Below are 26477 nucleotides of genomic sequence, written 5' to 3'. Positions count from 1 at the left end.
TCTTGGGAAGAGTTCCAAGCGAGAGTTGATCAGTGGTAAAATTGTTCTTGACAAATTTTTACGAGTTGATAATGATGTCATAGTAGCTGAATATCCGAGTGACTCTAACATTTTGGAGTATATTTGAAGAGCTAGTGACAATATCGACGATGAGTTGGATGAAAATGAGGGCAACAAAAGCAATGAGAGTAATATTGAAACATTGGCAGCATTTGAAACTTTGCATTGAGGCCTTCAGTGGGAAGAAAATGTATCTGAGTGTTTAAAGTTTAAACAAATGCAAACATTTTTATGAACGATATACGGTAAAATCCAGTGTACAACAAAAAATAACCAAATATTTTACAACATAATTCTTAAAAGTGTACTAATAAATTATGGGCATCATGTAAGTAGTCATTTCTTAATATGTATATATTAATAAATTGTTTTAAAATGTTAGAAAATTTATTCTTTCCCATCTTGTACTATATTTCTGAATTTACAATATTTTTCATTGTTGAAAAGGTCATATTTCTTTATAACAAAATTTCTGTATAAAAAATTATTTCAAGGGAACGATCGATTTCATTATATAGAGGTCCAACCGTATATTTAAGACCACCAAATGCCATATAAGTTAAAATTCAGTGAGTTATCTCATACAGTTGCAAAGCCTTAATTGTAAAGTGAGTGGGAGAGAGGGTTCGTCCATGGATTGATCTCCATTTAAGACTATCAAAGCCTAACCAAATAATGTCAGTCGTCTAAGCAGCTCATTTCCCAGTCTATACTAAATAATCCCTGATGCATAATAAACTGACTTCCTGTGTTTGATATCTAAGCCAGAAAAGGTGCTATTGAACCAGGTGAAATTCCTTTAACTGTACTTGGATGTCTGCGATTCTGGCAAATGCGCAGTCAATACAGTGCTGCATATCTACTCCACTTCACAATTGAAACAAAATGTACTGTGAACTAACACTAGTTGGAATGACTATTATTTCACTTTTATCACTATTGTTTATTGATGTCATTGTTTACTGTCATGTTACAGTGCTTATTTGAGAAGTAAATACACTATGCTACTTTTTTTAATAATTTATATTAATTTAATATTTTAACTATACATTGAGTTAACCATTCGTTTTGGAGGTCTTTGCCTCCTTCTATGGTAATACACACACACATACACATTGGGGGGGGGGGATGAATGAAAAATGCACAGTCAAACTTAAACTTCAGAGGACAAATCTACACCACAATACATGAAAAAATATATGAATATATAGGTCCTCTGTAACATGGTTTCTGAGTGAGTCTTTAAAGAAAATGCTGTGTCCACCTTGAGCTTTTAACACAGTTGATCAGAAACTCCCATTAATGTGTAACTTGTGTAATGTCAACAGAACAAGCCAGCTGGCAAGTTTGCATATAGCTAACTTATATGAGATTGTTTGTTCTATTTAGAAGCGTCAAATTGGTGAAATGGCTGGGGTCACTTATACTGAAATTACTAACATCCATCTAATGTTTGAACAAGCTTATGGCAGTGTATGTGAAGCATATCATATGTAAGAACACTTTCTATATTGTTGAATTCTAGACTGAAAAAATTTTACCACCAGTGATAGACAGCTTAAATCAAATGGTAGATTTAATGTGAAGCCAGATGACTGTGGACAACCACAAATAGTATTAATGCATCGACGATAAGAGAGAATAATTTCTGCAGATCAAGAGATAAGCGCTAGGTAAATAGACACACAGACAGTTTCACAGAACATGGTATGGAGAGTCCTGCACACACACACACACACACACATCTCCTCTATCCTACCCATTTATACTGAGCATAAGATCTTCGGCCAGCTGATTAGTATTATTCATACAGTACAAGGAAGCACAGGCTTTTGCTGCATGAGCCAAAAAAAAAAAAAAAAACACGAAATAAAAAGTAGATAAAATACAAATTATGTACTTCCCTTTTCACATAGGTAAATATTCATTTGACCTTTGAATTTCTTCAAACTGTCAGTGTCAACTACCTGAAGAGGCAATTTGTTCCAATAATCAAAAACTCGCTGGCTAAAGGAAAACTTCCTACAATCTAGTTGAAATCTCTTCTCTAATTTGAACACCTCCGTAGCCAGGTGGGAAGGAGCAGCAGTGCGTAGCAGACGCTTCTTGATTAGACCGGGGTTCGAGCTCGCCACCACCAAATACGAAGAATGCGGAAAGGTCAGGGAATGATCACCGCATATTCCCGGAGCAATATGGCCTTAGTTGCTAATGCTCCTAAAAGCCTAACAACAACACACAACTTCTGTAATTTGAATAAATTAAAATTACAGATAAATTATGGTAAAAATTGCAGGTAAATAAATTATGGTCCCTAGTTCTGGAATTCTTTATAACAGTAAAAATTATGCATTCCGTCTCGGAGCCTTATACACCACAATCAGGTCCCCTCCTAGATCTAAGGTGCTGTTTGCCAAGCTCTGTAGCACCATATAATCAAAGCAAAAGGGCATACAGTCACCCTTTTGTGAATCTCACTATATAAGTTGCCTGTCATTGGATTGTTTCAAGAAGCAGAATGTCTTTTTTCAGATGAAGTCTCCAGATAAAATATTCCAGAATACTTGGACACTATTCCATATACAGTCTGGCGATTGCCTTATGTAGTGCAATTATAACCCTCCTATCTCTATTGGATAGTGTTTGATAAATCATTTATAGGATATCGCAGGCTTTCCTGGCTGAAATTAATTCAACTCACCAAGTGCATAAGTTATTTTGAGGTTGCTGTTCCTCAATTGTAAAACCTTGCATTCTACAGGGTTGTTAAAATTAAAGTATCCCTATGTAGAGGGCTCTGGAGCGAGTTCTAAGGCCCATACTGAAGAGAAATTTGGACAATAGGTACAATAAAGAATGCGCTCACCATTTATTGGAAAAAAAAAATTAGTTACAAAATTTGTCCCTCTATGGTGCGTAACTATCTTAGTTACAATTATGCAAATACTTACGTTATTTGCATAATCGTAAGTTATTACCACACTGCCGCTACTCAGCTCTACTGTACTATATAAAAGCAAAGCAGTCTCTTCAAAATCATACAGTAGATGTTTGCCTGCACTACAGCAGCAAAGCCAACATATGTTGCAGGAAAAGGCGCTATTAGTGAAGCTGTACTATCAGAACAGCAACGATGCAGCTGCGACTATCAGAGAATTCCAGCGTCAGAAGTGCATAAGGCATAGACCTATGTTTGTGCTGTCCGTAAAATGATTGCGAAATTTGAAGTGACAGACCATCTTGGTGTTCAACCAGGTAGTGGTCGAAAACGAGTGGACTCCTCGTGTTAAAGATGTGGCTATGACTGTCGTGGATTTATCAAGTCAATCTCCATATGGTAGCACAAGTGTGCCAGCTGCTTCTCGTGAAGTGGACATGCCGTATTCCACTGAAAAGTTAGCAATGTGTCAGGTGTTGCAGTACTATCCATACAAGATGCACATGCTACAGCAGCTAAAGCATGGTGATGCAGATATTCGTTTCCTATATGCACCTCAGTTTCTGGCACGAATGACAGTGGATATCACTTGGCCATGGAACATCTTTTGAAGTGATGAAGCCCACTTTTGTTTAAATGGACAAGTGAATACACACAACTGTCACATTTGGGCAACAGAAAACCCTCAAGTTATCCAAGAGGTCCCGTTGCATTCTCCAAAAGTGACAGTGTGGTGTGGATTTACGGCCACATTCATGATTGGGCCATATTTTTTTGAACAAGTAACACCGACTGGGCCCACCACCTGTTCCGTCACTGGACAGCAATATTATGAAATGTTGGCAAATTTCACAATACCAGATTTAAGTTGTTCACAAGGGTCATTACTAACAGATTAGAAAGAATACTTAATGAGTATCAGCCGAAAGAGCAAGCTGGCTTTAGGACAGGATTCTCAACTATGGATCACGTTCACGTAATATCACAGCTAATGGAGAAAGCAAATGAATATAAAACACCATTATGTCTGGCATTTGTGGATTATGAAAAGGCATTTGACTCCATACAGCATAAGGCAATGTTTTGGGCACTGGAAAGACAAGGCATAGATACCCCATATATTATGATTTTGAAGAAAATATATCAGAGTGCTACCTCCTTTGTTAGACTAGACAAAGACAGTAGGAAATTTAAAATCGAGAAAGGAGTTCGACAAGGAGACACAATATCTCCGAAGCTGTTTACTGCTGCCCTTGAGGAAGCTTTCAGAAGATTAGACTGGTCGCAGAAAGGAGTCAATGTGAACGGAGAGTACCTAAACCATTTACGATTTGCAGATGACATTGTGTTCATAAGCCAAGAACCAAAGAATTAGAGGAAAATCTTAATCATTTATGCACAGTTAGTAAGGATTTTGGACTAAAGATGAATATGGCTAAAACAAAAATAATGATGAACAAGTATGCCACAGAAAGGGAAATAATGATTGAAGGAGCAGTAATTGAAAAGGTGGAGTCATATACTTATCTGGGACAAGTTATTAGCTGTAATAATGATAAATGGCTGGAAGTCAAGAGAAGAATTAATTTTGGATGGATAGCATTCAGGAAATATAGTCACATACTGAAGAGCAATATCCCAGTTTGTCTGAAACATAAAATAATGAACCAATGTATACTCCCCACCATGACTTATGGAAGTGAAACTTGGGCACTCACCAAAAGAATGGAAGAGAAGCCGAGAACTACACAGCAAAGAATGGAAAGAATTATATTGGGAATCAGACTGTTAGATAAGAAGAGAAACACAGGGATTAGGCGGCAAACTCAAGTAAAGGGCATTCTTATCAAAACTAAAAAACTAAAATGGTCTTGGGCAATACACATAGCTCGAAGACATGATGACAGATGGACTAAGAAAATGACAGAATGGTACCCAAGAGGGGCTAGAAGAAAACCGGGAAGACAAAGGCGGAGATGAATAGATGAAATTCATGAGTTTTTGGTTAGTAAATGGATGGCCAGTGCTCAAAACAGAAGAAACTGGAAAGTTGCTGGAGAGGCCTTCATCCTGCAATGGATTGAAAATGGCTGATGATGATGATGATGAAACAAGCTTCCATCTTATGGTTTGCCAACTGTTTTTAGTTATTGGTTATCCAGTTTTCTCTCTGATCGCTCACTGAGAGTGATGGTAGATGGCTCTCTATCTTCTAACTTCTCCACTAATGCCAGTGTCCGCCAAAGGTTCAGTTCTTTCCCCCACTCTTTTCCTCTTGTATATTAATGACCTTCTTCCATTGACTGGAAATCCTATCCATAGTTTTGCCGATGATAGCACATTGCATTCCACTTTCCATTTTGAGAATCCTTGTTCGGCTCAATCAGCTTCAACTTCTCGAAAATCTGCTACCAATTCCTTAAATGCCGATCTTCAGGTAATTCTCCAGTGGGGCAAAGACAACTTAGTTGATTTCAACCCTTCTAAAACTCAGTCTTGTCTTATATCTCGCAAAAAAGGATTCTTCTGCTCCTGTGCTTATCTTTAGTGACACTCCAATTTCTAGGCAAAATGATATATCTCTTTTGGGAATTACCCTGACTTCTAATCTCTCTTGGCACAAGTACATTACAAATATTGCTTCCTCTGCATCTAAAAAACTTTGTTTCCTCTTTCGCTCTCGGCATTACTTTTCTTCCAAACAGCTGCTCACTCTGTATAAATCGCAAATCCGCCCTGCCATGGAATAGTGTTCCCACATCTGGGGTAGTGCTCCCAAAACCTCAGGCTTCTTGATTCCATTCAGAAGAGGGCAGTTAGGTTAATTAATGATTCATCTCTAACAGTCTCTCTCCACTCGCTGTCTCATAGACGTGCCGTTTCTGCTGCATGCCTCTTCTACAGATACTTCCATGGGCACTGTTCTTCTGAATTGGCTTCTATAATTCCCGCTCTCTCTTTCAAAACAGTCCGAACACGTGCCGCCCCAGCCAACATTCATTTACTGTCCAACTTCAAACTCACAGAACCAACTTTTCATCTTCCTCGTTTATTCATTCGACTGCCGTTTTCTGGAACAACCTTCCTTCATATGTATTTACTGAAAATTACAGTCTACAGAAGTTCAAGTCCAATGTCAACAAATACCTTCTTTCATCTTCTCAACCTCCAACCCAAGCACGGTACTAAGTACTATAGGTTCCACTACCTCTCGTGTTTGGGGTTTACATAAAAAAAAAATAATAATAAAGTATCAGGTGACACAGAAGCCTATGGCAGGCATAAACTAGTCTGTAATCAAGCCACAAAGGAGATTAGGCAGGCGAAGGCAGATTACGAGAAATCTTTGGTAAAGGATCCAAAGAAAAACAGCAAAGAATTCTTTACTTATGTAAACTGTAGAAGGAAAGGAATGAATCAGATTGGACCACTTAACATAGATGAGTTGTCTATTGATGATCATGCTCAGGTAGCTGATAAACTGAATGAGTATTTTGCATTTACATTCAATGAGGGGAGTGTCAGAAGTTTATCAAATGCTAACTGGGGGCTAAGTGATTTTCTAATAACTGAGAGCAGAATGGAGGAGAAATTGTTGAAGTTAAACATAAGGAAGGCACCTGTGGGTGGACAGCATCTATTCAGTTATATTAAAGGAGGCAGAAAAGGAAGTAAGCAAACTCTTAGCCATAATCATGAGAGCTTCCTTGAACTCAGGAGAGGTCCCATGGACTGGAGGTTTGTGCAAATGTGTCACCAATACACAAAGGGTGTTCCAAAGGTGACTACAGACCTATTAGTTTAACTTGTGTTCCGGGAAAAATAACGGAATCACTAGTTAAAGAAGCTCTGCAGGCTCATCTAGACAAGGCTGCAGTAATAGTTAAGACACGGCATGGATTTGTTAAAGGGAGGTTTTGTCTGACCAATCTGATTGGATACTATGATGTGGTCACAAAGGAACCAAATGCCAAAAAAATTTTGATATCATATATTTGTATTTCAGGAAAGCTTTTGATACTGTTGCACATCAAAGGCTGCTGTACAAATTGGAGAGGTATGGCATTAAGGATAAGTTGCTACAATGGATAAAGGGATGGTTGAGTGGGAGACGACAGAGAGTGGTAATCAATGGACATTGCTCTTCATGGACAGATGTTATTAGTGGGGTTCCCCAGGGTTAAGTGTTGTGCCATTGTTATTTTGTATGTTTATCAATGATATTGATGAAGGTATATCAGGTTTAATGTCCAAGTTTGTAGATGATACAAAGGTTGGCAGGGCTGTTGACGACAGTCAAGACAGAATTCTACTCCAACTGGATCTAGATAAGTTCGGAAAATGGGCTGAGAAGTAGCAACTGAGGTTTAACATTGACAAATGCAAAGTACTGCATATGGGTAGCAATAACCAAAGAGAAACGTACCAACTCTATGGTATTACACTGTGGAAAGTGAAAAACACCTGAGGGTAATTGTGCAGTCGAATATGAAGTTAGCTGAGCAGTGCAAATGGTCTTCCAGGGCAGGTCATGGAGTCTTGTCAATGATATATAGGAATTTTGCTAGCAGGGACAGGGAGGTGATTATCCCGTTATACAAGGCAATGGTCAGGCCACACCTTAGAGTACCGTGTACAGGTCTGGAGGCTTCATTTTAGGAAGGATGTAGAGTTGTTAGAACGAGTACAAAGAAGGGAAACAAGATTGGTGAGGGGAACAAGGGGGTGCTCTTATCAAGAAAAGCTTAAGTTTGGCAAATTGCAGTGCCTGGAGAGTAGGCACCTGCGAGGTGATCTGATTGAGGTGTATAAGGCCTTGAATGGGTTGAGCAAGCTGAATGCTGATAGGATTCTTCCTCTTCCTCTTGCTCAGACTAAGAACTGAGGGGGACACAGTTTCAAATTGAGGAAAGATAGTTGTAGAATGGATTTGTGGAAATTTGCCTTTAGCCAGGGGTAGTTGTTTCGTGGAACAGGCTTCCATCTTTTGTTATGGAAGCTAATTGCCTAAATAAATTTAAGGCTGAGCTGGACAGACATTTGGAACAAATGGAGGGGTGAAATGGGAGCATTCTTTTTTTTTTTTTGGCTGATGCTGCATAAGCTTGCTTTCTTGCATCGTATGCTAATGATAATGATAATGCAAAGATGTAAGAAATTATCAAAAAAAGTAACAGCATTTTGAATTACTGCAATGGAGGAACAATAAATGGATGTATCATAGTTTGGTACAATGGAAGGTAAGGCTTAATTGTGAAGTTGCCCCTACTGAGGGAAAGCACTTAATATATAGTTAAAAAAAAGTAGAATAAATATTTTATTGAGCTGAATACATAAATATAACATAATTAAGTTTGGAGATATCCAGTTTTGTCACTTTTGTGATCTACAGTTTTAAATTATTAAATTATTCCATCTGTTATATTATTTTAATTATTAAGCTGCATAATGTAGAATATAGGATTTTATCTTGATAAATTATGTTAATAATAATATTCAGTATTCAATAACAACCCATTGGTGGTTGTGCATGGGTTATTTTGACTGCCCCCCTTCCATTCCCTCTTTTCTTTTCTCTCTCTTTCTTTCACTGTCATGAAGGGTTAAGAATGGATGTGTGTGTGTGTGTGTGTGTGTGTGTGTGTGTGTGTGTGTGTGTGTGTGTGTGTGTGTGTGTGTGTGTGTGTGTGTGTGTGTGTGTCAATCATCAATATATCTAATAGTCCAGCAGTTATATATCAGTATGCCTAATAGGATGCTTTGTTTGTCCTTTCCTCCATTATAATAGATGTTTGCAATTCAAGTCCTGTTTTTTTCAATTACTTATTACTTTAAACTCTTTACAGACTATCAGAAGGTAGTTGCTGAGGTAAAATCTTATTGCTGTAAGTCTCCTGCACTGTCTTGTAAGGTTTCCATTATCACCTGCAAAATATAGTTACACATTGCTTTGTTGTTGTTATTGTTATTTAGTTTTTAGAAGCATTAGCAACTAAGGCCATATTGCTCCGGGGATATGCGGTTGTCATTCCCTGACCTTTCCGCATCCTCCGTATTTGGTAGTCACGGGCTCAAACCCCGGTCTAATCAAGAAGCGTGTGCTACGCACTGCTGCTCCTGCCCACCCGGCTATGGAGGCGGCACATTGCTTTGTACTTATACCCATAATGAATTTGGGAGGTGACTTGAAAACATGGATAACTGATGATTGCCTTTGTGCATTCATGACCATGAGTACAGAATGCTGCTAGTAAACAAGTAACAATTTTAGATGTAACTATTTTTCCATTTAAAGAATCATCCTCATTCCTTCTTGAACATCTCTCTCTCTCTGGGGGGGGGGGGGGGGTAGATAAATAGATAGATAGTTATATATTGTATATTTAATTTTTTTGTTGTTAATTTTAATAGGCAGACAACACAAACTACAAACATTGAACTAATAAGCACAAAAACTGCAATAGGAGACATCAAACGACGAAGGAGAACACCTCCTGTTGGTCCCCTTACTCAAGGTTTGTTTTTATATTAAATGTTGTTGATTTATCTTTATTATTATTATTTTTTAATTGTAAGAACTTTGAGATAATCATAGACATGTCAATTGGAGTTTTATTATATATTGAAAATATAAGAGGTGTGATCAGAAAGTTCAGGAAATGAACTAATATTTGTGATATGATGAAGATTAGTGGCTGTTCTATTGGATTCCTTTGAAGGGCACCTCCATAGCCAAGTGGGAAGGAGCAGCAGTGCATAGCACACGCTTCTTGATTAGACCAGGGTTTGAGCCCGTCATCACCAAATACGGAGGATGTGGAAAGGTCAAGGGAATGACCACTGCATATTCCCGGAGCAATATGGCCTTAGTTGCTAATACTCCTAAAAACCAAATAACAAACAAACAACATTCCTTTGAAGTAGTCTCAAAGAGACTACTTCAAAGAGATCCATCATCTCTTATGCTTCTGGATGCATTTGTGGTAGGCTTATTTTGAAATTGCTAATGGTTCCTACGTCGCATTCTGAATAATTTTCTGCTGTTGAAAATCTGTGACCTTTCAGTGGAAGTTTGGAAAACAAGAAAAAAAAAAGAAAAAGGGAAAAAAATACCACAATGAGCTAAATCTGAGTAGTATGGCAAATGGAGACCCCATGATGGAATTCTCCACAATAAATTCTTAAATAGAAAGTGGCAAATGTGCAGGGATGTTGTCATGATGCCAATACCAATTCCCTGAATCTCACTTTTCTGGCCATTTTCTTTGAACAGCATCACACAATCTCAATAGATTGTTTTATAATATTCCTAGTTCACTCTTCAAACAGGCCTCTGAGGTTGGGTATATTCATACTGTGGATTTTAGTGTTTTGCACCAACCTTGCGTAGAAATAAAAAATATAAAAACACAAAGGAAACTGGACTTTTAATAACTGTGTTTATAATAAATTATAATAACCTGTATTTACAATAAATTTAACTTTACGATAAACTATACATATAAAATATTAAAATCTGCTACATAATGAACAATAAAATGCATTAAAATATACTAAGTTAAAAGCGATAAAAAAAACCATAGCTTTCAAAGGCTCCAGCCTTCTTCTTCAGCGGTATTTTCTTATTCTGCAGTACATCTTTAAATATCAGCAGGCTTATGGTACTCATCACGTGTTTCATTCTCACGTGTTCCGTTCTCTTGCGTTGTGGAACCGGAAGTGGCTCGAGCGGGAGTCATACAGAACCGTTCATCCCTTCTGAGGATAGTGGCCTCAAAGAGGGGATGAATCCGCGTACCTCTATCTCTATTAATGTTGATTGTAGAACAGATCCGCAAACTCTCGAGCCACTTACGGTCCCAGAACTTATGCGCCCGATCGGTGATGATAGCATCGTCCGGGGAGATCTGGTGCTGCTTCTCCCAAAAATGCTCGGCCACGGCGGACTTGCCATACTCCGCATTTCTTATTGCCTTAGTGTGTTCCCCCAGACGATCTTTGAGACGGCGTTTTGTTTCCCCTACATAACATTCCCCACAATCCGGGCATCTAATGCTATATACGACCCCACTTGTGTTCTCTTTTTGAATGGGGTCCTTAACCTGAGACACGATTGTGTGCAGTCTCCACCCCGGAAGCTGCACACAACGTGTCTGGTACTTTCTTAGTATTCTAGCTATATGATCAGTCAGACCCGGATAATAGGGAATGTATGCAGCATTGTAGTCCTACCCGCGGACAAAGGCAGAGCAACTGTGGTTCTTGATAAGGAAGCATATAGAAATAAAGCGTTAGATTTATTGGAAGATAGGATAACTTATAAAGTTATTCAGAAAAGTCCACTTCTTAGTTTGGAACGACAAGTGAACAGAATGGTACAGGGTTGGCTTAAGTCTAACAAAATTTCTAAGGAACAATATTGGATGCTGCATGCTACAGGTAGCCAAATGCCAAGATTTTATGGCTTGCCCAAAATTCATAAAACAGATGTGCCACTTAGACCCATAGTCTCATTTATAGGCAGTCCAACCTATGCAATTTCTGGTTTCTTAGCCAAATTATTATCTCCACTAGTGGGACTTTCCGAATATAGTATTAAAGATAGTAAAGACTTTGTGCATTTTATTAGAAGCCAACGCATAGAAGAGAATGAAATCATGATATCTTTCGACGTGAAATCGCTATTTACATGTATTCCGATTGACCATGGAGTGTGGTGTGCACACATGGCATTACGGAGGGACACCACCCTAAATACTAGAACACAGCTAAAGCTAGAGGATATTGGGGAAGGAATAGAGTTATGCCTCTCAAGCACCACTATGGTGTTTGACAATACTATGTATAAGCAGGTTAATGGTACAGCCATGGGCTCCCCCATTAGCGCAATTATAGCCAATTTAGCTATGGAGGAGCTCGAGGCCAGAATATTTAATGATAGTGTTCTCCCTATGCGCCCCTGGAAAAAGTACGTAGATGATACGTTTTCAATTATTCGGAAGGGGAGTGAAGATCAGGTGTTGAACATCTTAAATGGCTTCTCCCCATTCATACAATTTACATCGGAGGCAGAAGAAGGAGGAGTTTTGCCGTTCCTAGATGTGTTGGTCTGTAGGGAAGACCGACAGCTAAAGACTAAGGTATATAGGAAATCCATGTGTAAGGGGCAGTATTCGCACTACAGCTCAGCTCAGACCAACCATCATAGGAACAGTGTGATAAGAACATTAGTCGATAGAGCAAAATCACATTGCAGCACCTCCGATGATAGGAAGTTAGAGTATGAACGTGTCACGACGGATCTTACAAAATGTGACTACCCCCAGAGGATTATAGAAAAATATGTTAAAAGGAAACCAGAGGAGAGGCGAGTCTTTTACACCAACATCCACTGCATACATTCCCTATTATCCGGGTCTGACTGATCATATAGCTAGAATACTAAGAAAGTACCAGACACGTTGTGTGCAGCTTCCGGGGCGGAGACTGCACACAATCGTGTCTCAGGTTAAGGACCCCATTCAAAAAGAGAACACAACTGGGGTCGTATATAGCATTAGATGCCCGGATTGTGGGGAATGTTATGTAGGGGAAACAAAACGCCGTCTCAAAGATCGTCTGGGGGAACACACTAAGGCAATAAGAAATGCGGAGTATGGCAAGTCCGCCGTGGCCAAGCATTTTTGGGAGAAGCAGCACCAGATCTCCCCGGACGATGCTATCATCACCGATCAGGCGCATAAGTTCTGGGACCGTAAGTGGCTCGAGAGTTTGCGGATCTGTTCTACAATCAACATTAATAGAGATAGAGGTACGCGGATTCATCCCCTCTTTGAGGCCACTATCCTCAGAAGGGATGAACGGTTCCGTATGACTCCCGCTCGAGCCACTTCCGGTTCCACAACGCAAGAGAACAGAACACGTGAGAATGAAACACGTGATGAGTACCATAAGCCTGCTGATATTTAAAGATGTACTGCAGAATAAGAAAATACCGCTGAAGAAGAAGGCTGGAGCCTTTGAAAGCTATGGTTTTTTTATCGCTTTTAACTTAGTATATTTTAATGCATTTTATTGTTCATTATGTAGCAGATTTTAATATTTTATATGTATAGTTTATCGTAAAGTTAAATTTATTGTAAATACAGGTTATTATAATTTATTATAAACACAGTTATTAAAAGTCCAGTTTCCTTTGTGTTTTTATATTTTTTATTTCTACGCAAGGTTGGTGCAAAACACTAAAACCCACAGTATTCCTAGTTCACTGTTTGACCAAGTGGGACAAATTCATAATGAACAATGCCACAAGTCAAAAAAATATGATAAGCACAATCTTCATATTTGAATGAGATTGCCTTGCCTTTTTTAAGAGTTTGGAGAAGCTGGTCTTCCATTGAGAGGACTAGGCCTTTGCTTCTTGCTTATAGCCAAACACTCATGATTCATCACCAGTAATAATAGAATAGACAAAGTGTGCGTCAGCAGCAGTACATTAGCAAAGATCCTGACATGCAAAAACTTGCTGCTTTCTTTCATCATCAGTGAGGATGCAAGGCATAAAATGCAAGGATCAAATCACAAAAATGAGTAATTGAATAATTTGATTTTTGAAACTGAAGAGTGAGAATGCAGAATGAGAATCACTTTTGATCAGCAAGTGGTCCTCTTTAAACTTTGAACTACTGAAAAAAATCTTTGAATAACACACACTTCTCCAAAAGCTTTTTTTAATATTTTGTGGGTTTCTGTTGTAATTTTGCTGCTTGGTAAAATCATTCATTTTAAAATGTGATGAAAGACACGAAACACCTGTTTAACATCTGCTAATTCAGACTGAATTAATATTTGGAAAACAATAAGGCTTATTAGCTATTCAGATAGATCTGCTTTGGAGTATTCTCCTTGATACTGTATACACAGATTCCAGTGCTTCTTGAAGCATTCCTGATAGGTTTCTCTTGGAATTGTTAATAGCTCCTGTGTTGCATTCTGATAGTTTTCTCAGTCATTGCAAATCTGTGGCCTTTTGGGACTGGGGAGATCACAGGCAGCTAAATATGATGAGTATGGTGGATGGGGCACTTAATCACCGCAGTGATTAAGTGCTTAGGAAAAAATTCTTGAACGGAAAGTACTAAGTGGTGCTATTAAGATGCACGTGCTGATTCCTTGAAAAGCTTACTTTTCTGGCTGTTTGACCATGCATGGCTAATTTACAATGAACAGTGCCCTGAGTCAAAAAATACAATATTCGTGATCTTCACATTTGATCGAGATTGTTTTGCTTGGAGAAGACAAAATCTCCCATTGAGAGGGTGGTCCTTTGTTTCCGAATAATAGCCATACACTTGTGATTCATCACCAGTAATGCTGAAAGAAACAGTGTGGGACAGCAGCAGCACATTGACAAAGGTCCTGACATACAAGAGTTCTCTTCTCAATGATCAATGGTAAGGATGCAAGGCATAAACTGGGATGACATACATGCATTCCAAAATCATTTGTTAAAATTGATTTACATGTGCCATAAGACATGCAGATTTCTCTAGTAATTTCATTGATAATTAAAGTGGATCACTTCTCATCAGATCACAAACAAGCAACTGAATTATTAGTTTTTGAAGTGGGAGTGGCCAGAGGGAGGGTCATCTTTGATGAACAAGTTGACCTCTTTAAAGTTTGCAAACCCCTGAAAAGTCTTCAAATGTTATAAGTTATAGCACTTTCTCCAAAAGCTGTTTTTAATATTTTGTGGGTTTATGTTGCACTCTTCCCCAATCTGAAACGAAATGTGATGCAAATTCACTGCATATTCAAGTCCCACATTTTAAAATGTGGTGGACAACATAAAACACCTTCTATTCAACATGGAGATATTCAGTCTGATTGCTGCGATTTATGTGTTACTATTCTAGTTGAGCTAGGGAATATGTTGTGAGAAGTTGCAACTTATAACAACACTAATTTCCAGATACAAAGGTCCTGAACTTTTTGATCACACTTTGTGTGCAGGGTGTGATCAAAAAGTTGTTTCAAAAATGTTTTAAAAATCAGTTATGAGGGAACTATTAGTCACTGAAGAATGCTATTTTTACACTAGTATTCTACAAGTTGAGGTTATTTTTATCAAACAAAACTTTATTACTATTATCAGTGGGGGGAGGGGGAGATGCTGTTGCACAAAGTGATGTCAAGGAGGTTATACTAATTACTTTGAAGATGTGTTGGTCATCTGTTTTCAATTAATAACCAAATTATCTTTGCTCAAACAAATTATGTTGATTAAAATGTATTACAAGAATTTTTAGTGTGACAGTTACTTTATGTAAGTTTAGAAGTTTCATTCAGAGAGATACATGTGGGGCAGAATGAGACCAAAATCGCCATCTGGATTATCCTGACTAGCTAAGAGGTTCAAGGATACAGGATGTCTGGACAACTTGTCCAAGGTGCCGCCGTAGCCAGGTGGGAAGGAGCAGCAGTACGTAGCACACGCTTCTTGATTAGACCGGGGTTCGAGCCCATCACCACCAAATACGGAGGATGCAGAAAGGTCCGGGAATGACCACCGCATGTCCCGGAGCAATATGGCCTTAGTTGCTAATGCTCCAAAAAACCAAATAACAAACAAACAAAGAACTTGTCCATAAAGTCAGAAGCCAATAAACATTGACTACAGTTGTCTCCTATTGAAGAGAACATTCATTAATAGAGTGCTTCTTTGATAGAACAGCCAATACTTGTGCAATTTCATGTTAGCCAGTTATTCCAAGTATGATAGTGTGGAAATCACTAAAGAATATGTTACACAAGTATCCTTATGGAATCTAGTATGTACAGTAGTTACAACCACAAGATTTGCACAAGTATTTGTACTAGGGTTGCTTGTATGAGAGCTTCTTGGGTACAGTTATAACATCAGTGGTTGCACTGGAAACAGATCAAGAAAAAAATCTCATTCTACAGTTCTAATAGTTCTAATCACCTGAACTACAAAAAAAAAAAAGTTGACACTCTAAGATCCTCCAACTAGCAGAGTTGCAGAGACTTCTGACTGTATGTTATACAGTGAAGATTCAAAGCAAAATCACTAAAGACTATGTTACACAAGTATCTTTATTGAACCTAGTATGTCAAGTAATTACAACCACAAGATTTGCCATAGCAAGAGGCATTCACAAAGTGTAACTTTGCAAATATATTGAGCAAGAAAAGGGCTGGTGGTTCAGTGTATTTTTTATTCCTCTAGTTAGAAAAGCCCATTTGTTGCTAATTGGGGGAGGAGAACACCCACAACTGTTACATTTGGATAATAGACAGCTCTTGTACCACATTGAATCAGTTCTACAAGCACCAAACATGGCAGTGTAATTTATATGCTTTTACTGCATTCTTTCACATATGAGTTGCACAGTACTCATCCTCATGGTTTCTGTGATACATGTTGTTATGATAATATACTGACTGGCACACTTTTATTTTTGCTTGAAAAACTTAATTTTTTGTAAGATAGAAATATCAGACTTCATTATGGCTGGTTGGTTCACACAACAGGAACCAGTGGCATTACTCTTCATTTTTTCATACATTCAATGAGATTTACATGACACGATATGCCCAACTTCCGTCTTGTTCTCCTAAGTGGCATCCAAAGAGACGACAAAGCATATTTAACTACTTTTATTGTAGAGTGTGGTGATTTTAGCATAAGTTATCCACATACATAAAATTGTCCTGTCAATTTATACAGTCGTGGTGGTGTCATTTCTTCATATTGATTATCAGAAAACCAATACAAAAACATACATATACACAAAAAGATAAAACACAACCAACCTCAAATACACATGGATGATAACTGAAGTCATCATGCACAAACTCTCTCTCAGAATTAAAATATTATAATTTTAACATGTGAACATGTTAACACCAAGATCTTTGATCAGTTTCTGAGCAACGTAATAGTTCCTAAGAAGGTTTTAGCCGATGTATGGAGAAAAACCAACATAACTTTTATTTATTTGGACAGTAATTCCTCCCTAACCACACTCTTTAAACCAAGGAGCTTAACAATTATTGCTCCTGTCTTCCATAGATCTTAAGAGTAGTCTAGTAAGTTGTGCAAAGAGAGAAGATTTGTTTAAACTCTACCCCACATGACACCCAAATCGCACTTGGAGTAAAAGATGCTGTGTTCATGGCATGCCTAAAGAGTGATTGATATTGAAGTCAGTGAAGTTTTCCTTTATCTTGAGACACATTTGAAGAAGTTCACTGCTTACCAAGGTAGTTCATAAAGAGTTTGAGAACCACTCCAGTCTACCCTCTTGCTGATACAGTCATCAGTACATATATACAAAAACAGATCAATAAGTAATGCACTATATGCTGTTATTTAGCATTTTTATTATCTGAGATAGTGTAACCATACTTCACATACATAAAATACAAATTTTCAACTTTGTGAAAATATCACTCAATGTAAGAACCATCACACTTTGTACAGAATTTAAAAACTGTCTGAGACCAATATAGTCACCTTTACGGAAGCAAAAACCCTTCCCTTTGCCCCTAATGGTAATTATGTCTTTAAGTAAATCCAACGATCAATACACTGTCATCACTTTGCATTCTCTCCAGACAGTGAATGCACTTTGGTAAAAATCAGGAGGCTGGCATTTACATCTGTGTTTAATGTCAGAAATGAGTTCCATATCACACTCAAACACCTTACCATGTAGGTATGCCTTCAGTCTACCAAACAAAAGAAAAATCTGATAGGGCAAGGTCAGGGCTATAGGGTGGGTGAAGCATTATGCTCCACCACAGCTAGGTAATCTTTGACATCTTTGATAATCTCTGGGTAATCTTTGGCCTTAAATTTTGTTGACAACTTGGAAATTTTTTGTTTACAGGTGATGTTGGGTGTGCCAATTTCATGGATTGTGATTTGTTGGTCGTAAGGAAGAGCCATGTTTCATCACATGTGACAACCTCTTTAAAACACTCAGGACCACCAGCACAAAACCTCTCCAGAAGATCCCTTTCCTCGCAATCATTATCTTCTATGTGAGAAGCTTAGGCACCCACCGAAAACAGATTTTTCTGTACCTCAATCTGTTCATGATGGTCAAAACACTTCCCTTTGACATTTTTGTATCATTCATCACTTGTCTGGTGGTAATGCACCTGTCATTTCGAATGAGCTAGTCAATAAGTTCTTCGTTTTCACTGTTTCTCACAGATGTTGGTCTTCCGGCTCTAATTAATCAAGACTCTCCCAAAACTATTAGATCAACCTCAGGACAATACTTCAGTCATCTGCTCCCCCTTAGGTTTCCACAAGTTTTCAATGAATAGATGTGACTGATCACTCAATTTAAACAGGAACTCCATCGCACACCATTGCCAGAAATGACTGTCACTTTGTTCATCCATATCTTCAGATCTAAAAACACTAGAAAAATTATATTAGGTGTGTTAATGAGTAATTGGTAGTACAACAAATGTACATCATAAATTCCCTCCACACTTCCTTATGTGTGCACATGTGTGAGTAATTGTGCATGACTTATTGATCTGTCCTTGTAGGTGCCTCCGTAGCCAGGTGGGAAGGAGCAGCAGTGCGTAGCGCATGCTTCTTGATTAGACCAGGGTTTGAGCCAGTCACCACCAAATACGTAGGATGCGGAAAGGTCAGGGAATGACCACCACATATTCCCGGAGCAATATGGCCTTAGTTGCTAATGCTCTTAAAAACCAAATAACAAACAAACCTGTCCTTGTATATAAGCTATACAGTGTTGCATGCAGTTTTGTCACTGCCTCTCCGCAGTTTTTCATGGTTTTGACTAACATTTACTTTTTTCATTAATGTATTTTGGATTTGTTTTAGTAACCCTTTGACCATTACTGCATTTCACCATATCAAATGAAGATGCAATCTAGTCAGTCAATATTCTGTGTGTATATATGCAAGTATCTTGTCAATTGACTTTACCTTTTTTTCTTATTGTCAGCCTTATAATTTTTATAATATATAAATCGAAAATGAAGTTTACCATATTTTGACATATTTATTGTTTTCCCCTTAACTCTATTTTCTGTAGGTCTTGCTAACTGCAATTTTGTCAAATGCAGTACTTTCCAGGAATATCCTCCACAGCTGACAAGGAATTACTGTATTTAAAAACATTTTTTTCATCAAGCCAATATGAAACGAAGTTGAGAAAAATATGAACATTGAAGATACAATCAATAACGTTGTAGACTTAAGGTCAGCAGATAGTTGCCATTTGACACTGAAATACTTGGGAGCACTATTGCAAGGCCATTGAAGTATATGATGAACAGTAGAGAGCACTGAGGGACTCTGCAAGAGGGGAAAAATGTGAAGAATGAAGCACCTTTAAGGACATTTGCTGAGCTATTATTTAACAACTTAATTTACAGTTGAGTAAAGGTGCTGATAAATCTACACTACAGGGTGAATACAGTCAAAAGCTCTAGCCACCTAAGAATCAGTCTCATGACCCTTATCCAGTTTAACACAAGTGAAAACAAGGTCAATTTGATTATCTGTTGGGTGTAAACCCAAGTTGAAATTTGTAGATAAAGAGATAGATGTATGCTCTCAGATTCTTGAGGATAACAGTTTCGAAGATCCTGGGTAAAATGTTAATAATCAAGCCAGTAATTACAGGGATCAGATTTTTTTTATGATTTTTAAAAATAAAAACTGTGAGCTTTTGAAGGAATTGTAAGTCCAAGAATTGTAAGAAAAGCAGAAATTGAAAAAAAATTAGTAAGAATTTTCACTAATGTATTTGAGCATTTTTTTGAACATTATGACTGATAGCTCATCAAGGCACAGCGATATGGACTTTTGACCTTAGAAATAATAGTTAAAATATTGTCAGGCTGAATGGACTGAAGCAATCTTGAATATCAACTGAGAATAGTGGACTTGAAGAGGATAATTTTAGGGAGGAATCTGAGAAAAGATTTGCCTTTTTGGTAAATAGCTAGAAAAGAGCAGACAGTTACCACGTATAATAATGTGAATTGCTAACAGTGTAGAATTTTAGAGCTTTTCTCTTAATAAACCATTAAATAACTCAGTTTTCCTAAATAGACATGCTTGGACATCTTAGAACAGGAGCCAAGTTATATTTAAATATTTAATCCCATAATATTTAAAGAGCTTAATCTTCATAAATACAGGAAAACTGACCTCCCTTTTAAGTTACCACCTTTTACTGTGTGCATTTACACTTGCTAACTTTTCTGCCTAGTTTTTATCTTTGCATCCCTCTCACAACAATTGCCTGCACTCAATGTAGTTTACACTAGTGTAAACTCCATCCAAAGTTTTATGTATACCCTCTGTAACTACAATTTCACAGTAGTTGTGGTAAACATAACAAGCTTTTAATGTACATCTCTCTCTCTCTCTCTATATATATATATATATATATATATATATATAGTGTGTGTGGTCAGCAGCTAGTTGTGCTGAACTAGCTGCATAGGTAGGGATTTTCACTGAGTAGATATCTTTTTTGATATCTGCTCACCAGCCACTTTGACATGACTTGCATGTCAGTTTACTTTCATTTGTTGAAGCTATAGTACTGAAGTATAGTCATGCTGCAAGTTCTTTCATCTCTCTCTCTCTCTCTCTCTCTCTCTCTCTCTCTCTCTCTCCCTCTCCTATTTGGAGATATGCTTATGCCTCTAATTCATTTGCTTAGGTTGGGTTGTATTGGGTTGGGTAGTAGGTTGGGTTTCCTGGTGTTAGTTAAAAAAAAAAATATGTATTATTATAAGTTTTGCATTTGATCTTGTTGTTTACCAATTGTGTAAAACTTAAAATTGTAACTGTCAGTTGGGTGGATTGCTAACATGAGAATACGTTATTGCATTTTGATGTGAATTAAATGATTCTGGAATACTCCTCTGTCTGATTTAAATGAAATGCAAATATTAAAAATATGTTATCACCTATTAAGATTGTTGACTAAAAATATAGGGGAATAGGGTTGAGATCAGACATGAAAATTAAAAGAACAAATGAAAAACAATAATTTCACTAAAATAGAACTAGAACTACATGTAGATCAATTTCTCCATAAACTGGATGTTGATTCAAGTAATTACATATAACAGAAGCATTAAGATAATAAATCTGATAGATACACCGATAAGCCAAAACATTATGACAACCTACCTAATATGATGTTGGTCCTCCACGTGCAGCCAAAACAGCTTGTACTCGGCAAGGCATGGATGCTACAAGATTTCTAAATGTATCTTGTGGTATCTGGTACCAACATGTTACCAGCAAATCCTTTAACTCCTGTAAGGTACATGGTTGAGATGCTGCAGATTGGAGTTGCTAATCCAACACAAACCACAGATGTGCGATGGGATTGATGTCTGGGGAATTTGGAGGTCAGGACACAATACCTGGAAGTCTTCCTCGTGTACCTCGAACAATCTGGGCGGTGTGGCATGGCGCATTATCCTGCTGAAAGATGGCACCGCCAGAGGGGAAGACCGTCGCCATAAAAGGGTGTACCTGGTTAGCAATGATGTTTAGGTAGGTGGCAGACATCAGAGTGCCTGGCACATGGATGACTGAATCCAGGATATCCCAGCAGAATATCGCCCAGAGCATAACACCGTTGCCCACCACCGGCTTATTTTCGTCCCACGGTGCATCCAGGCACCATCACTTCCCCAGGTAAACAACGCACACGTACCCAACCATCCACATGGTGCAACAGGAAACGTGATTCATCGGAACAGACGGACCTTCCAATCACTCAAGGTCCAGTTTCAATGCTTGCATGCCCATAGTAGGCACTGTCGCTGGTGGTGAATCATGATTAGCACGGGCACTTGGACCGGCCTGCGGCTACGCAGCCCCATTTTCAGCAGGATTCGATGTACTGTGTGTTGTGACACATTACTCCCAGCATTCCAATTACTGGTGAGTTGCGCCACAATCCCCTTCTGTTGCCATGTACCATCCAGGAGAGCCTTCACTTACCTCGATCATCAATGAGCTGTGGTCGTCCAACACCTTGCCGATGGTTCGTGGGTTTTCCCTCGTTGGACCACTTTTGGTAAGTAATAATCACAGCTGACCGTGAGCATCCCAGCAGCCATGCCGTTTCGGATATGCTCTGACCCAGTCATCTGGTCATTACAATTTGGCCTTTGTCAAACTCGCTTAAGTCCGCTGCCTTTCTCATCTGAAGAACAAGAGTAACACTGATTAATGGAGCTCGATATCAGGTGTTTTTTATACTGTGTCCCGACCCACGCACACACAGTAGTTCACCTGCAGTTGCTTTGATTTGCGTAACGACTCGCTGGTCATAATGTTTTGGCTCATTGGTGTACATCCAATAGACCCATAGATATATCCAATGTACTGTGAATTTAACAAATGTTCATTTTCCTTTGATCAATCAGAGTTAAGTCCTTCTCGTCGCATGTTTTTACTGATATTTATTCAATCTGTTCGTATAACATGTACTTTATGGTATCTGAGAATGGATTGTGCTGAAAAAGTTAACTTATTGTAGGTATCATTTTACTTAACTTAATGTAAGTGTCGTTTTGCTTAACTTATTGTAGGTGTCATGCGATGAACATTTTTAATTCTTATTTAATTTCCATGCTTGATTTACAACTCTTTCCCACTATTTTTAGTTGACAATCCTTGCAAGAGGTTTACTTCTTAATAACTGATGTTTTATCTTTATAATTTTTTTATTTCATTCCCTTGCCATGCATGTCATCTAAGTTCAGAAAATAGAGTTAAGTTATGGATGAAGAAGCATTGCAAAATCATTTAATTTATTTAAAAATTTATGTAAATAGAAGCTCTGCTATCAATCCTCTTATTACATTTTTTAATATATATATATATATATATATTTTTTTTTTAACCCTTTGCAAGACAATATGAAATACTGTGTTCACAAACATTTATTTATATGTAAGAATGATGCTGCTGATACATGGTGTCTGTATTAGCAGCATCATTCTTACAGATAAATAATACACATAAACATGTCTAAATTGGATAATTTACTTTTAAACTTATACTACTTTTTATATATATAAATAACAGTTTGACGAGATAACCTTTTTAAAGGTTACCAGAATTTATCTTTGTTTATATTTTAATCTTTTCTTGGTGCAGTATAACTGCAGTCGTTTTTGCGCCAATAAAATCAAAACCAAATCAAACTATAAACATATAGGTAGTAAACTGTGAATCACCTAGATATAAAATTTGGAATAGATGGTATCTAGACTATGCAGGCATAAACAAAAAAGAAGGATACACACAAATTTCCAAAAAGTGACACTTGGTGCTCTTGCAGTCAATATGCAAAGTAATTACAATGATATGACTAGTAACACATCTTAGATGCAACCACAGTAGGTGTCATATTACAAATGAGAGATTGTACTTTCATTGGTAAAGCTCTTTTATCAAAAAAACATTCATGTCTTGGCTACATATCAGGCGTATTGCCATTTAAAAAATTTAAAACAACTTTGTGCAAAATTATGAGGAGAAATGCAAAAATCAAATTTTTTTGCCTATAACTCCTGACAGAGGGTGTTATCTTATTGTAGAAGCTAATAACAAAATTGCTGTTGCTGTGCAATGTCATGACAATTAGATATTCAAAGTGTGACAGTCTACAAATGTTTCAATCCTTCCTGTTTCCTTTCCACTGGTTAACTCTACACAATTTCCTATAATAGACTGATTTCACTCTACAATTTCTGGCTAGAATAGAAATGTATCTCATTACCTTGGAACACCATACAGATCAGTGAGGTTCATTTCTAATTAACCAGCAATATGAATACCCATAATTGTGAGGAATGGATAACATCACTAACACATTTTATCAAAAAGTTCTGTGGTGTGGGTTTACAGCAATTTCATAACTGGACTATTCTTCTTTAGAGAGGTATGAAAATGTACTGTTGCAGGTGAATGTTTCTATAATCTTATTTGACACTATAATTCCTGTGAGTGAGTGAGGGAGGGAGGCCACAACTGTTTTTATGCAGGATGTAGTTCTGCTGCATATTGCTTTGCCAGTAAAAAGTAAAACAGCTGCATGACCACCAACACCATCTTGTCAGCGGCTATAGGGATATCTCAAGGATAGGGTTTATGAAGGCAATATTCAGCATTCTGCCTGAACTGAAGGAAAGGATCACAAGGTTTATTGCCAACATTCCCTGTGATGTGCTGCAGGCAACAGTTGACCAATACATTTACAATTCAAACAGCTGTCATCACGCTAAACAATTTTATCTTCAAAACTTGTAGCTTCCTCATACTGTACTGTAACGTGGTCAGATAAAGTGACTATGTGTTTGCTATGCAGCTGCGTACAACACCAAATGGGCATCTCCATAGCCAGGTGGGAAGGAGCAGCAGTGCGTAGCACGCGTTTCTTGATTAGACCGGGGTTCGAGCCCATCACCACCAAATACGGAGGATGCGGAAAGGTCAAGGGAATGACCACCGCATATTCCCGGAGCAATATGGCCTTAGTTGCTAACGCTCCTAAAAACCAAATAACAACAACAACACCACCAAATGATTCTCCTCCTCCCCCTTTATTTTTGTAAGGTCTAGACACTGTTCCAAATTTTATATCTGGCTGGTAATTTACCACCTACATATGATCAAAGTGATGCACTTTAACTATAATTACCTTGGACTTTTTTAAGTTTTTAACTTTTGTAATTCACAAAATTGCAGGGTTTGTTGGTGAGTTAGCAGACCCTATTCCAGAGTCAAATGTTGGTAACAGGCTGTTACGAAACATGGGCTGGGAACCAGGAACAGGATTGGGAATTCTTGGGCAAGGTGTTCAGCTACCTCTAATGGTTTATGTCAGATCAAAGCATCGTGGGCTTGGATTTGGTCCAACACCTAATTTGTCATCACAATGTTCGATAACTCCACCCCCGCCACCACCACCTCCACCTCCCTCACCACAGCCTGTGCTTACAAGTAGTGGAGATGGTGCTGAACTGTCATTGGCATCACCAGGAACATCCCATCAATATGTAGATTCTGCACATGCAGTGGAGCATAGTGGTTCAGGTGGAAGTACTACTGTGTAACTGTATTGTTATACTTTGTGCCTATTGTGAGTAGAAATGACTATATGAAGGTTAAATTATTTAAAACCTAAACTTAGTTTGAAGATTTTTCTCATGAACATGATCATGCTTATTAATATTTAAATGTTTAAATACAAAAATTGTGACAAATAGAATATTTTTTTTTAAAGATATGCATCTGGAATACATGTCACTGAAATATAATGTATACTTTTGTTTCTCAAGACTCTATTACCTAATTTAGTAGTCTTTGGACTACTCTATTTGTAACTGTGGTTTTATTTGTTTGACACATTGCTTATTCTAATTTCAGTATTATAATCCTCATTCATTTGCTTGAATTATATATTTGTATTTGAGATGTAGAATTTAAAAACATTTTTATTACTTCTGCTTTATATTATTTTTTAAAACCAGTAAATACATTTTATAAACATTTTTACATGTACAGCTGATTTACCTGTTCAGGTGATGCTATACAGCTTAAAAATATATTTGCAATTTAGGCAGAACTGTAGATAATGGTATTTGTCTCTAAGCTAAATGTAAGCTCAAGCCTTACCACCGAGTGCTCTGCCTCAGTCCTCAGGGTCAATAATTGAATGCAGTAATGCCTACCAATTTTATTCAATTTCAACTACTGTTGAAATATCCCCCTGCAGTTCCACAATATTTATTGCATAGGGCAAATGCAATCCAGTTCTAGGAATTGAAGGCAGTTTTACTTCTGTACACTACTTGACTGCTCACTTAGGCAAAATATATTATTCATAGTTCAGCATATGTTCATTAATAGAGGCTATCTACCAGCTAATGAGAAGCCAACAGCTTCGAAACAGTTATCTTTACAGGTGTCTCAGATTTAGCAGATATCCTATTCAGATAATGCTATACAATTTAACAAACTTGGTAAAATCATGGATAATGGTATTTGTCTCGAAGTTGAACGTAAGCCCAAGCCTTCGGCTCTCAGTACTAAGCTTCACTCTTCAGTGAAAACAGAATGACAGTCCCCAGGATGGAAAATTGAATACAGTAGTGCATACCAATTTTACTTTACCTATCTGATTTAGTTTTCTAATAGTGAAATCGAAACCTTCTCATGCATAAAAAATTATTATGTGAATTTTTTAGAAATTATTTTTATATAGAAAACCCACTGAATACATACATTCCTTTTTTGCCATTGTAACCTTTGCAGAATTTGCCAATACAATAGTTATTTCAAAATAAAGCTACTATACTGTTTGGTAATGAATTTCAAGCTGGGCTTGACGTAGTGGCGGATCTAAATAAA

The 26477-nt window shown here is 37.6% G+C and overlaps 1 protein-coding gene across 2 annotated transcripts in view; it reads left to right on the top strand.

Annotated features, from left to right (window-relative positions):
- LOC150084783 (G patch domain-containing protein 2) overlaps nt 1–25287 on the top strand; it is a 166104-nt gene extending 140817 nt beyond the window's left edge. For both annotated transcript variants that reach the window (XM_090375541.1, XM_090375542.1), the window contains exons 7-8: nt 9410–9513; nt 24813–25287. In XM_090375541.1, the coding sequence (XP_090231667.1) occupies nt 9410–9513; nt 24813–25180 (472 nt within the window). In that variant the 3' untranslated portion in view covers nt 25181–25287. The remainder of the gene's footprint in view (nt 1–9409; nt 9514–24812) is intronic.
- Nucleotides 25288–26477: the final 1190 nt, after the last annotated feature.

The sequence above is a fragment of the Mastigoproctus giganteus genome, chromosome 6 (assembly GCF_048544385.1).
Source record: "Mastigoproctus giganteus isolate SK-2022 chromosome 6, ASM4854438v1, whole genome shotgun sequence".
NCBI classification, from domain to species: domain Eukaryota; kingdom Metazoa; phylum Arthropoda; class Arachnida; order Uropygi; family Thelyphonidae; genus Mastigoproctus; species Mastigoproctus giganteus.
The sequence above is the reverse complement of the archived record's forward strand: the minus strand, read 5'-3'. Positions and strand labels throughout refer to the sequence as shown.